Source organism: Betta splendens, chromosome 16, assembly GCF_900634795.4.
Source record: "Betta splendens chromosome 16, fBetSpl5.4, whole genome shotgun sequence".
Lineage (NCBI taxonomy): Eukaryota > Metazoa > Chordata > Actinopteri > Anabantiformes > Osphronemidae > Betta > Betta splendens.
This window is the reverse complement of record NC_040896.2, coordinates 2313853-2327706: the sequence shown is the minus strand read 5'-3', so window position 1 is coordinate 2327706 and position 13854 is coordinate 2313853. Positions and strand designations below refer to the sequence as shown.

The 13854-nt window shown below is 50.4% G+C and overlaps 1 protein-coding gene across 7 annotated transcripts in view; it reads left to right on the top strand.

Annotated features, from left to right (window-relative positions):
• Positions 1 to 5: 5 nt before the first annotated feature.
• Positions 6 to 13854, top strand: part of enpp2 (ectonucleotide pyrophosphatase/phosphodiesterase 2) — an 81150-nt gene continuing 67301 nt past the window's right edge. For 3 of the 7 annotated variants that reach the window (XM_029129796.3, XM_055503048.1, XM_055503047.1), the window contains exons 1-8: positions 6 to 689; positions 1100 to 1202; positions 10076 to 10231; positions 10352 to 10388; positions 10723 to 10848; positions 11146 to 11206; positions 11355 to 11452; positions 11537 to 11616. In XM_029129796.3, the coding sequence (XP_028985629.1) occupies positions 625 to 689; positions 1100 to 1202; positions 10076 to 10231; positions 10352 to 10388; positions 10723 to 10848; positions 11146 to 11206; positions 11355 to 11452; positions 11537 to 11616 (726 nt within the window). In that variant the 5' untranslated portion in view covers positions 6 to 624. The remainder of the gene's footprint in view (positions 690 to 1099; positions 1203 to 10075; positions 10232 to 10351; positions 10389 to 10722; positions 10849 to 11145; positions 11207 to 11354; positions 11453 to 11536; positions 11617 to 13854) is intronic. The other 4 variants (XM_029129800.3, XM_029129797.3, XM_029129799.3 and 1 more) reach the window with 3 other exon arrangements.

The window sequence follows — 13854 nt, the reverse complement described above, 5'->3', positions numbered from 1 at the left end:
TAATGTTCTGGCTTTTTTATTTATCCTTGATTTGAAAATACATTTACATTTCCGAATACATTTTTGAATATATGTGCAGTACACACATACTCATCAGTTACAACCTGTTAATCTCCACCAGCTTGGCCTGTTTTGTTAATGGCCTTCAGACATTGGACTAAAGTCTGTGTTTGATTTGCTTTGAACTATATGTTCCTGTCTTAGTCCTCATCTGATGACAAATGTAACATAATCCTAAATTCCGTCATGTTTTAGCATACACAAATGTTTGCCTTTACAGAACTTTGTAAGTAAACTATGTTTACATTTGAAAATTCCAATGACAGCTGCAATTGTGTTTTTGACCTAGACAGTGTAAAACAGACCTTATGGTTATGTTATGTATAAATTTAGATATTAATAAGCGAAGACTTTATGTATATATACAATATGTATGTCGTGCAGATACATTAGTTACAACCAAAATGTCCAGTACAAACTTCTGTTAGGTTTGTAGCGTGCACAAGCCGTGGAGTTGCCGTTGTACCCGTTGGCACATCAGAACCCTCCTCCTGCTTCAGTCCCTCCTATCGGTCCTCACCTTCCTGTTCCCGTCAACGGTCCTTCTCTTTGGCGCTTGCTTTCATGTCATTGGCATCACTGCAACAGACTACACCCAGGTCGACGGAGCTATGTTTGTGCAGACACTGGTACGGTAGGAGTTTCTGTTTTTAGCCTCGGGTCCTTAATGTACACGTCGCTTTGCGTAAATGTTTTACTCGCTTGTTGCTCCTAGCAGCTTTTCTGTAGACGACCTCCCTCTTCGTCTTCATCCATGTGTTCTTGAGCATTTGCAAAAAATGTAAATTGATTTGCTCTAAACGTTTCAAAGCATCAAAGTAGTTGTTCAGCGGATGCGAGGGGTCTATTGCAGGTCGATAGCCGTGTTAGATCAGTCTGATTGTATTGTGTAAGGCTTCATATAGTTTTGCAGAATTAATAAATGCTGAGTAGTAAAGTCAACAGACAAGTTTTGGAAAAAAAAGTTTGGAAACCATTACCCTCGTGAATCAGTGCAGCGGTTAAACAGGATTAATTTCTCATGGTGTTCTTGTCTCAGTTTGTTTGGATCCTGTCGGTTCCGTGTGGCTCCATGTGTTTGGCATTTGTGTATAATCGGCCCAGACATTCAGGGGAGGATGGGACTGCAGCCAAGTCAGAGTGTGAGTACACTGGAAACACACAGAAAACTAGGTAGCTCCCGGTATCCAACCCAGGACACTCTTGCTTTGAGGCAACTTACGTCTTTGAACTGTTTTAAATCTGAACATAAACTCACACAAGAAATCCAACCATGAAAATGAAGAAGCCTCAGAACTATTCTGTAACTCTGCTGTTAGTACAGTTGGTAAGATTTCCAACAAGTCTATTTCAGGGGTGGACAATGCTTTGTCTTACCTTATAGTAAATTACTTACAGTATTACCTTTTATAAGGTAACTATTACTATAAGTTAACTATTAACTATTTACAAATTTTCATCTTCGTCTCTTGGTTAGCACATGGATGAATCCAACCTCTCCAGTAGCTGTCGGGGAGGTTTGCAGATGTCACTCCATTCCTTCGTACGTCCATTAGGCTAGAAAGCAAATGCAATCCCATGCGATTTCTTGCTTCATCTTTGAGAATGTTCACCTGTTAAAATGCCGTTTCCACGTTTGCATTTGACACGGGCATGGTAAGTAACCGGATGGCACCTACAACAGGCCTCCACCTGCAACAAGAATGCATCAATTGTGAGCTCAGATGAAAACCCTGCTGATATTACGGTCCTCCACTGGGCTTCCAAAGTGTTTGCTTTGCAGCAAAAAAACTCCATTAGTAAGTCTTTGAATGCTGGCCTGCTGCCATCTGACATCACTGACTTGGGGCTGAGTATTTCCAGTTTATCTAACATATCCAATGACACTGGTAGGCGAAGTTGGTACTGTGCAAGCAGCTCTTTAAAAACATGTATATTGTCATGATCTGTGTTTTCGTTTCTAGTTGTTTTCCAGTAGTCACGCCATGTCCTGTTTTATTTTGTTAACTTCCCGTTCCAGTCAGCTGTCCACTTACCGGTTCTCAGTATCCACACCTGTCAGTAATTATGTAATCATTCTGTGTATTTAGCCACCACCGTTTCCCATAGTCCTTTGCCAGATTGTTGTATTCGAGTTTCATTAGTGTTCCGTGTTTCCTGAGCGTTCCGTGTTTCCCGTGTTTTCGTGTTCCGTGTTCCAGTACCTTGTTTCCATCCGGCCGTGTTTCAGGAGTGTTCCGAGTTTCGTTCGTGTTTCTTTGTTCCGAGTTTCCTGTGTCTCCGTGTATTCTGCCTGACCCTGGACTACTACTGACCGTGAGTTTGCCTGATCCCTGCCTGTATTTTTGCCGTGACCATTTCGTGTATGACCTGGACCGTCTGACCCTGCCGTAAAGAAATAAACCTCTGTCTGATCATAATCCTGCCTCCGTGCTGTGCATGTGGGTCCGCCGCCTGCCCGAGTCCTGACAGAACAATCTGGCCAAACTTGGACCCAGCCAGCACTTAGCCCCCGGTCAGGTCAGTGACTGTTTTTTTCCCCTTGTTTTTTACGACGAATATTACCCTCCCGCGGAAGCATGGACTTCACCTGCGCCGAGCTACCCAACGACCTACATGGTTATTTCAAGATCCTCGCGGAGGATTACCGCCGGGCTAGTAACCCGGAGGATCAGCGCAGCGCCGTGGAGGTGGCAATAGTGACGCTGGAGGACGATGACACCGCGTTAGATCACCCCAGTGTTCATCACCTCTATAAGCGACTGTGCGCGAAGTTTGACGAGTTAAGCGACGCGCTCTGCACCATGCCAGCGCCGGTCGCACCGCCGGTTTCCTCCTTCCCGCCCCGTCGGATCGTCGTGCCTGCACCAACCTGCCCAGCTCCATGGTTGTTTCCCTGGGAGGATTTCCTGCTCTCACGCGGTCCTCAGTCTCCAGTCCAGCCGCGCGCTGTTCATTCTCCAGTTCAGGCGCGCGCTGCTCAGCCTCCAGTCCAGCCGCGCGCTGCTCAGTCTCCAGTCCAGCCGCGCGCTGCTCAGTCTCCAGCTCAGTCGTGTTTAGCCCAGTCTCCAGCTCAGTCGTGTTTAGCCCAGTCGCCAGCTCAGTCGTGTTTAGCCCAGTCTCCAGCTCAGTCGTGTTTAGCCCAGTCTCCAGCTCAGTCGTGTTTTGCCCAGTCTCCAGCTCAGTCGTGTTTTGCCCAGTCCCCAGCTCAGCCGTGTTTTGCCCAGTCCCCAGCTCAGCCGTGTTTTGCCCAGTCCCCAGCTCAGCCGTGTTTTGCCCAGTCCCCAGTTCAGCCGTGTGTTGCCCAGTCCCCAGTTCAGCCGCGTGCTGCCCAGTCCCCAGTTCAGCCGTGTGTTGCCCAGTCCCCAGTTCAGCCGTGTGTTGCCCAGTCCCCAGTTCAGCCGCGTGCTGCCCAGTCCCCAGTTCAGCCGCGTGCTGCCCAGTCCCCAGTTCAGCCGCGTGCTGCCCAGTCCCCAGTTCAGCCGCGTGCTGCCCAGTCCCCAGTCCAGCCGAGCCCGGTTCAGTCCCCAGTCCAGCCGAGCCCGGTTCAGTCTCCAGTCCAGCCGAGCCCGGTTCAGTCTCCAGTCCAGCCGAGCCCGGTCCAGTCTCCAGCCCAGCCGAGCCCGGTCCAGTCTCCAGCCCAGCCGAACCCTGTTCAGTCTCCAGTTCAGCCGAGCCCTGTTCAGTCTCCAGTTCAGCCGAGCCCAGCCCAGGTTTCAGTCCAGTCGAGCCCAGCCCAGGTTTCAGTCCCGTCGAGCCCAGCCCAGGTCTCAGTCCAGTCGAGCCCAGCCCAGGTCTCAGTTCAGCCGAGCCCAGCCCAGGTTTCAGTCCAGTCGAGCCCAGCCCAGGTCTCAGTTCCGTCGAGCCCAGCCCAGGTCTCAGTCCAGTCGAGCCCAGCCCAGGTCTCAGTCCAGTCGAGCCCAGTCCCGGTTTCAGCCCAGTCGAGCCCAGCCCAGGTCTCAGCCCAGTCGAGCCCAGCCCAGGTCTCAGTCCAGTCGAGCCCAGTTCAGCCGAGCCCCGCTCCAGCCGAGCCCAGTCCAGGTTTCAGTCCAGTCGAGCCCAGTCCAGGTTTCAGTCCAGTCCAGTCGAGCCCAGTCCAGTCGAGCCCAGTCCAGTCGAGCCCAGCCCAGGTTTCGGTCCAGTCGAGCCCAGTCCAGGTTTCGGTCCAGTCGAGCCCAGTCCAGTCGAGCCCAGTCCAGTCGAGCCCAGTCCAGTCGAGTCACGCTCTGGTCCAGCCGAGTCTAGCTCATGTTCCAGTCCAGTCGAGTCACGTCCCAGTCCAGTCCAGTCACGCTCAGTCCTTGTCCCCGTCAGAGGGCACCGTCCGTCTGACGACTGTTAGCCCCACCCAATCAGGCCCGACGTCTCCCCCGTCGAGCTCGGCAGCTGTAAGCTGTCATGCCAGCTCCGGAGGGGACGCCGTTCCAGTTCCTGTCGGCCATGTTGCGGCCGTTCCAGTCCCTGTCGGCCATGTTGCGGCCGTTCCAGTCCCTGTCGGCCATGTTGCGGCCGTTCCAGTCCCTGTCGGCCATGTTGAGGTCATTCCAGTTCCTGTCCCTGTCGGCCAAGTTGAGGTCGTTCCAGTTCCTGTCCCTGTCGGCCAAGTTGAGGTCGTTCCAGTTCCTGTCCCTGTCGGCCAAGTTGAGGTCGTTCCAGTTCCTGTCCCTGTCGGCCAAGTTGAGGTCGTTCCAGTTCCTGTTCCTGTCGGCCAAGTTGAGGTCGTTCCAGCTCCTGTCCCTGTCGGCCAAGTTGAGGTCGTTCCAGTTCCTGTCCCTGTCGGCCAAGTTGAGGGCGTTCCCGTCGGCCAAGTGGAGGGCGTTCCCGTCGGCCAAGTTGAGGGCGTTCCCGTCGGCCAAGGTGAGGGCGCTCCCGTCGACCAAGTAGAGGTCGCCCCTGTCTCTGGTCCCGTTCCCGTCGGCCCTGTAGCGGTCGTTCCAGTCCCTGTCACCCTCGGAGCCGCAGCGCCCGCCAGCCTCCAGGAGGAGGCAGCGCCTGCTGCAGTTCCTGCGCACCTCCAGGAGGAGGTCGCGCCAGCTGCAGTTCCCGCGCACCTCCAGGAGGGGGTCGCGCCAGCTGCAGTTCCGGCGGACCTCCAGGAGGGGGCCGCGCCAACCGCAGTTCCGGCGGACCTCCAGGAGGGGGTTGCGCCAGCCGCAGTTCCGGCGGGCCTCCAGGAGGGGGTCGCGCCAGCCGCAGTCCCGGCGGACCTCCAGGAGGGGGTCGCGCCAGCCGCAGTTCCGGCGGGCCTCCAGGAGGGGGTCGCGCCAGCCGCAGTCCCGGCGGACCTCCAGGAGGGGGTCGCGCCCGTCGCAGTCCCGGCGGACCTCCAGGAGGGGGTCGCGCCCGTCGCAGTCCCGGCGGACCTCCAGGAGGGGGTCGCGTCCGTCGCAGTCCCGGCGGACCTCCAGGAGGGGGTCGCGCCCGTCGCAGTCCCGGCGGACCTCCAGGAGGGGGTCGCGCCCGTCGCAGTCCCGGCGGATCTCCAGGAGGGGGTCGCGCCCGTCGCAGTCCCGGCGGACCTCCAGGAGGGGGTCGCGCTCGTCATAGTTCCTGCCGACCTCCAGGAGGGGGTCGCTCCCGTCGCAGCTCCCGCTGCACCGGCATCGGTTCCTGGCGGCCCGGCTCCGGCCGCACCTGCATCGGTTCCTGGCGGCTCGGCCCTGGTCGCGCCTGCATCGGTTCCCGGCGGCCCGGCTCCGGCCGCGCCTGCATCGGTTCCCGGCGGCCCGGCTCCGGCCGCACCTGCATCGGTTCCCGGCGGCCCGGCTCCGGCCGCACCTGCATCGGTTCCCGGCGGCCCGACTCCGGCCGCACCTACACCCGTCTCTCGTCGCGGTGGTCCAGGGAGGACGCCGCTGGTTCCTGTCTCTCGTCGCGGTGGTCCAAGGAGGACGCCGCTGGTTCCTGCCTTTCGTCGCGGTGGTCCAAGGAGGACGCCGCTGGTTCCTGTCCTTCGTCGCGGTGGTCCAAGGAGGACGCCGCTGGTGCCTGTCTCTCGTCGCGGTGGTCCTAGGAGGACGCCGCTGGTTCCTGTCTCTCGTCGCGGTGGTCCAGGGAGGACGCCGCTGGTTCCTGCCTCGTCCTTGGCTCGGCTGCCGGACTGGTGGTCTCGCCCTCGGCGCATCCTGCTGTTGGGATGGCGCTGCCTCCTGCGGCGCCGTCCGCCTCGACTTCTCAGCCTCCTGGATCAGCGTCCGCCAGGAGGACATCGCCGTTGGGGGGGATTCCCGTGGACGCTGGCCCAGCCCAGGGGCACTGGGGGTGCCCCTCTGCCTCAGCGGCGGCTGGGCAGGATCTCGCCGCGCCTTCACCCTCCGTGAAGGAATCCCTGATCTTCGTGTCTTCCCTGTTCGTGGACTTTGTTATGTGGACTCTTGTTTTGGCCCTCCTCCGGTCCTCCCTCCACCCACCCTGCTCGTTTGCCTTGAGGGGTTGGGATTCGGTCCCTCCTCCTGGGACCACCCTCCGCCCGCCCTGGTTTGGGGGGGGGGGCTTCCGTGGGCGCCGTGGAAGGCGCCATAGGGGGGGGGTACTGTCATGATCTGTGTTTTCGTTTCTAGTTGTTTTCCAGTAGTCACGCCATGTCCTGTTTTATTTTGTTAACTTCCCGTTCCAGTCAGCTGTCCACTTACCGGTTCTCAGTATCCACACCTGTCAGTAATTATGTAATCATTCTGTGTATTTAGCCACCACCGTTTCCCATAGTCCTTTGCCAGATTGTTGTATTCGAGTTTCATTAGTGTTCCGTGTTTCCTGAGCGTTCCGTGTTTCCCGTGTTTTCGTGTTCCGTGTTCCAGTACCTTGTTTCCATCCGGCCGTGTTTCAGGAGTGTTCCGAGTTTCGTTCGTGTTTCTTTGTTCCGAGTTTCCTGTGTCTCCGTGTATCCTGCCTGACCCTGGACTACTACTGACCGTGAGTTTGCCTGATCCCTGCCTGTATTTTTGCCGTGACCATTTCGTGTATGACCTGGACCGTCTGACCCTGCCGTAAAGAAATAAACCTCTGTCTGATCATAATCCTGCCTCCGTGCTGTGCATGTGGGTCCGCCGCCTGCCCGAGTCCTGACATATATGTGTTGAAATGCTCTTTTTCGACTTTTGGACACTGTTCAAATCTGCATCCAGGGGGCAATGGAAAGTGGCTAGACGATTTTAGATCAAGCTCCCTCTGTTGCTTGTCAGTGTTAGTGCGCAAAACACTGTGCAACTTGTGCACAGTTAACACACATTAACAGTATGAATGTAGACCAAAGGAAAAAAATTCACTCTCTTACAGTGCTACCAAAGTGGTTCAACACAAGCTGTGTGCAGTGTGTTTTGGACACTTGTTAATATGTCTTGGCCGTGCAGTAATAGTAAGATGTGCCGAAGCTACGCCAAAATCCAAGACACACCCTACTTTTCTTGTTTCAAAACAAATGTTATATGCAAGAAGCAAGTTTACAGAGCAGCAGCTGCACTCCCTGAGGACTTTGTTTGTTTGCTTTGTTTGTGATGCTGTCTGTAAAAATAAGAAATGAGTGAGCTGTTCTATTCTTCTCAGAGAGTGTGTTTTACTTACTTTACCTTGGGCAGCATGAGTAAATGTTAATTTAGCTCCTTTTCTGTTTCACGTTCACCAGAAGATAAATGCTTACTTTGATCATCCGTAATCAATTTACAACCAGAATCAGTTATAAACAAACATGTTTCTATATAGTATTTATGGCCAAATTAGGCATGTGCTAATTGCTGAAAACATATCTTATATACTGTAATTTTCGCCATACAAGAGGCACCGGCATATAAGACGCACCCAATTTTAAAGGAGGAAAATCTAGAAAAAAAAGATTCTGAACCAAATACTGTAGTAAAATATTTTATATAAACTGTATAAAAGTTATCAGCAGTTTAAGAACAATTGTATGCCAAACATGTAACATGATCAGTCAGTAAAAACAGTAAAAAAGTGAATGTGAACGTGAAAGAACTCACGGTTCAGATCGTTCCACGGATCAGGAGTAACAGAGCAGATCTTTTTCGGATCAGTAAAAAAAAAAAAAAACAAGACAAACATACCGGTACGTTTTGTCTTTGCTCCCACTCATCACTGTCACTGTTCCGCTCAGCAGATCTCTGCATTCGTCGTATAAGACGCACCAACTTTTCCCCTTCAGTTTTGGGGAAAAAAAAGTGTGTCTTATACGGCGAAAAATACGGTATATCTTCTTCCCATTTGAGCTGTTTTCATCAGAGATCTCCACAGTGAATAATCTTATTTCATCTAACTCTATCCTGGGCATCTTCTACTCTCATATCCTTTGTTAGCACATCCATGTAGCTCCTTTTTGGTCGTCTTCTTGCCTGGCAGCTCCATCCCTAACATCCCTCTAGCATTACTGTATATTAACTGTCCGTCCTCTGCCCATGTCCAAACCATCTCAGTCTGTCCTCTCTGCCTTTGTTGCTAACACAGCCAGCTGTGAGCTGTCTCTCTAATTTGCTCCTTCCTGTCTAAAGAGAACCTCAACATCTTCATCTCTGCTCCCTCCATCTCTTGTCTCTTCCTCACTGCTACTGTCTCAACCCATAAAGCAGAGCTTCTCTCACCACTGTCTTGTCCACTTTTCCTTTGAGTCCTGCTGACACTCCTGGAGGAAAGTTTCAGTCACCTCTTCACCTTATTTCCCGACTTCCCATCACAATGAACTGTTAAATACATGCACTCTCTGGCCTCAGTCTTCTGTAACCTCACTGCTCCACCTCACTCTCTCTCGTCTTGCTATGACTGACTTTCATGGCTCTTCTTTCCAGAGCCAACCTCCACCTCTCCAGCTGTTCCTCCACCTGCTCTCTACTCTCACTACAGATCACAATGTCATCCTCAAACATCCTTGTCCAGCGAGATTCCTGTCTAACTTTGTCTGTCAATCATCAAAGCTGATCTACGACTCTCTCTTCTTGTGGAGCATATCCACTGACTACATTCACCATCACCTCTTGAATTTCTACCTTTAGGCTGATCATCCTGTTTGAGACTCTTTTCATCTCTAGAACATTGCTCACAAATTCCCCTTTCAGGATCACTCCTACCCCGTTTCTCTTCCTATCCACACCATGATAGAAGAGTTTGTATCCTTCTCTAATACTACGTGCTTTGCTGCCCTTCACCTCTCCACAGTATCTTCCTCCCTTCTCTTCATGTCTGCCATCTCTCTGCCTTTTCCTGTCATTGTGCCAATGTTAAGAGTCCCTATGCTCTGATCTATGCTACTGACTTTCCTCTTCTTTCTCAGTCCATGAGCCCCTCTACCTCCTCTTCTTCTTTGACCAAGAGTAATACAAATTCCACCGGCACCACGTTCCTGAAACTCCTATTGACGGTTTGCAAGTTTTATGCCTGGATGCCCTTTCTGACTTAACCCTCTCTATTTAATCTGGTTTAAGATTGATTGATTGATCATCTAAAATAGTGTGTTTCATGTTTGCTGTGCTTCAACTCTCTGTTCTCAGCAAATACAACCATCAGCGAATAGGAAGAGCACTGAGCCTTACTCAGACTGAAGGAACCAGCTAAAAATCAGTCTCATGTGGCCATGTTTATGAGATAGAGTGAGCAGCACTGTAGTTTTATGTAGCACAATTCATTAGTTAGTGTTTCTTTTTACTGTACATAATATGATCATATTGATTTATGACTCAAGGTCAGTGGAGGTTTTAATTCCCTTTCAGCTCACTGAGAGCTGTGGTCACAGATAGTGATTCTTAATTTTGTTCTGGTCAAGTAGTGGTTTGCACTGTTGCGTCACAGCCAGAAGGACCTTGCTTTGAGTCTCCACTCAGTCTGTCTGGGTGAAGTTTGCATGTTTGCGTAGGTCCTGGATTTACCCCATCATGTACTGAAAACAAGCCAGCTGTGACCTTTTGAGTCCACTTAAGCATTAAGTACTTGACAACCATGATTTCAGATAGAAAGTTCAGCACATTTTGTTTTTGTGTTTAAGATAAGGAGTAATCTTGCTGTCTTTTGTCATCAGCTCTTTCTGGACCTGAGTATGTTCCCACCTCTGGCTCCTGCAGGAGCAGGTGTTTTGAGTTTGTTGAGCTGGAACCACCAAGCTGCCGCTGTGACAACCTGTGCAAGACGTACCTCAGCTGCTGCTCTGACTTTGACCAGCTCTGCCTTAGGACAGGTTCTGGACCTTCTTTATCATTGCTACTTAAACACTACTGAAATTATTGAACAAGAGTCGGGAAAAAGAATAGTTTGGAGACATTTTTCATATCCCTGTTAATTTAAAAACTATTTCCAGAAGAGGGAGCAACACAGAGCAACATACGTGAGTGGAGGTATGGAGAAAAAGTGTTCTGGTGGCAATCTTTAAGGGCAAGTGGGAAACGCAAAGCTGCAGCAACTACAGAGGAATAAGGCTGATGAACCACACATTGAAGCTGTAGGAAAGAGTAGTGGAGGCCAGGCTCAGGAAGAAGGTGGAGGTTTGTAAGCAGCAGTATGGTGTCATGCACCAAAGAGCACCACTGATGCCATCTGCTCTGAGAATGTTAATGGAAAACTACCACCAGAACTATGTTCAGAATAGTATGTGTTAAGTACTTTCCTTCATACTTGTGATTTCTTTAGTTATGTACAGGTATTATAGTTTTTCTTTGAATGTCTTACCAGAGGGCGGCTATGAGTGCAGTAAGGATCGATGTGGAGAGGCTCGAGATGAACACCATGCCTGTCACTGTTCTGATGACTGCTTGGCTAGAGGAGATTGTTGTACCAACTACAAGACACTGTGTAAAGGTTGGTCCTAAATGTCCATCAATGTCTTATCTGTTCTTCTTTTAGAGTTTCAGGAAGACTAGTCCCCCTTAGGGTAAATAGAGCTTAGATGGATTGGCTGTCTGTTTCAGTGCTAGCACACAGAGACCACTTTTGCCTCTATTTACACCTACATGTACTGTATTATACTTGACCATATAACTTAAATGCCCGTAAAACCTGAAACACTGGAGAAAACCCCATGCAAACACAGGCAACAGTCCAGTTCATGCAGCTGCACTGTGCCACTAAATCCTTCCTCTCTATTGATACTTTCAGGAGATTTTTTGTGGCTGCAGGAAGAGTGTGAGGAGATAAAGAGTCCTCAGTGTCCCCCTGGGTATGTTTACATGAGCACTAATGACATCTACAGGCCTTTGTGATCAGATGCACTTTGTTTACTTTTAAATCTTTTGTATTTTCTTGTACATAACCTGTCGAGTTACCACGTTGAGCATTTCTTTTTCTTCTCATTGGTGTGTGTGCAGGTTTGTGCGCTCGCCTCTCATCATGCTGTCAGTAGATGGATTTAGAGCATCTTATATGAACAGAGGAAGCAACATCATACCTAACATTGAGAAACTCAGTAAGGCCTTCCTGAGCATAAACAATCACATAATCATCCGGAGGCGGCTGGTGCTAATTTAGGCTGTTGTCCTGTTCTCCTTAGAAATGTGTGGAACCCATGCTCCCTACATGAGACCGGTGTATCCCTCTAAAACCTTTCCCAACCTCTACTCACTGGCTACGGTATGACATCAGCATCAATGTCAGCATGCTGTGCTATTGCTAACACCAAAGAAGCTCAGCAGTTGTGTTGAGGTAAAAGTACAGCTGAGCTTGACTACAGTAGTTGTTCGGCCAAGAGCACAAATTATAATTGGGATTATAAATCTTGGGTGGAGATACCAATTATGTTTATAATTTAGATTCACAAATACTCGTTATTAGCTTAAATATTTATAACTATATGATCAATGTCTATAGTTTTGTAATGGATACAGTTAGTCATTATTTAATTATTAATTTATGAGGCACCATTCTTACCAGAGACCAATAACCAATTTGGAATAGCCAATACAGTCTCATTTGTATTTAAGATTCAAGATTCAAAAATCTGGCTGTCACAGATGGAGGTACACACAAGAAAGTAGGAAGATTAAAAATAAGAATGCTAACACAGCTACATACACTCACAACAAGTCTAATTACTATTGTCTAATTACTAGTTGACATTTTATTATACATGTAATTGCACGGATGAAGATCAACCCTTACAGACAGAGGAGAAGTTTGTACAGGCTGATGGCCCACGGTAGGAAGGATCTCCAGTGGCATTCTGTGCAGCACCTAATAGTGATCAGCCGGACTGAAGGTGCTCCTCAGTCCAGCCAGCACACTGTGTAGGGGGTTGGAGGTGTTGTCTAGGATAGAGAGAAGTTGGACCATTATCCTCCTCTCAGCTACAGCATGTAGGGGGTCCATCTCCACCCCCAGAACAGAACCAGCCCTCCTGATCAGTTTGTCCAGTCTGTTACTATCTGCTACATTCATGCTGCTGCTCCAGCAGACAGCAGCGTAAAACACTACACTGGCCACCACAGACTCCTAAAGTGGCTTTTCCTAAAGTCTATCACCAACTCCTTAGTTTTATTGATGTTCAGTTGGAGGTGGTTCTGTCCACACCAGTCCACAAAGCTGTCCACCACTCCCTGATACTGTGTGATGTCACCACCCTGCATACATCCTACAATAATAGAATAAATCAGAGAACTTCTGGAGATGACAGGACTCTCAGTTGTACCTGAAGTCTGAGGTGTAGAAGGTGAAGCAGAAGGGAGACAGAACTGTCCCCTGTGGAGCAAACCACGGTGTCAGACACACAGTTCTGCAGGCGGATGCACTGGGGGTGTTTGGTAAAGTGGTCCATGATCCATGAGATCAGGGGGGGCTCCAGCTGCATGTCCTTCAGTTTCTCTCACAGCAGCACTGGCTGAATGGTGTTAAATGCATTGGAGAAATCAAAGAACATGATCCTCACTAAGGTGCCAGGCTTGTCCAAGTGGTTGTAGGTGCGATGGAGCAGATGTATGATGGCGTCATCCACTCCTAGATGGCGTTCATATGCAAACTGGAGGGGGTCGACTGAGGGTTTGACCAGACAATGCAAGGAGTCCAGAATCAGCCACGGGTCTGTAGTCGTTAAGGACTTTCAGCACCCTTGGGCTGATTCCATCAGGTCCTGCAGCCTTTGTTGGGTGAAGTTTGTTGATGTGTGATGTGAAAGGGGGCCTATCGTGGGCAGTGGGGGGTTTAGACGCCCAGAAATCTGTTAAAGACGTTATAAAGTTTGTTGGCCCTGTCCACAGACCCCTAGGACTTGTAGCCAGTGATGGTCCTCATGCCCCTCCACACTTCCATGGTGTCGTTGTTCTGAGGTCTGTGTTTCAGTTTTCTCCTGTAAGCCTCCTTCCCCTCCCTGATTTTGAATGACAGCTCTTTCTGTCCTAGCTGCCTTCCTGTCCCCTGACCTGAGGAGTGATTCAGGGTAGCTTTGATATCAAGTCCAGTGTGTTCTCACCTCTGGTGGGACAGCTCACAAACTGGGTGAATGTAGGAGGTGACTTGTAGAGGCTGGTGGGATTAAAGTTACCGGAGATCATAAAGAAAGCGTCAGGATGTCTGCACTGCAGGTTGGAGACGGCCGTCTGTATGACGTCACTCGCCCGGCAGGGTTCGCGGAGGTGGGGGGGTGCAAACAGCGATGAGGATAATGTGTGGAAACTCTTAGGGTAAATAATATGGACGGAGGCCCACAGCCAGCAGTTTGATGTCGCTGGACACCGTCATGCAAATATTCTTTCCTCTCTCACTAGAGAGAGAGCTGTTCATCATTTTTTTATCCAGTGACCTCACGTTGCCCATAATCAGCGAAGGGAGACACAGCTTGAATCTTCTCATCTTCTCTTCGCGCAGCTCCTTTCTTCG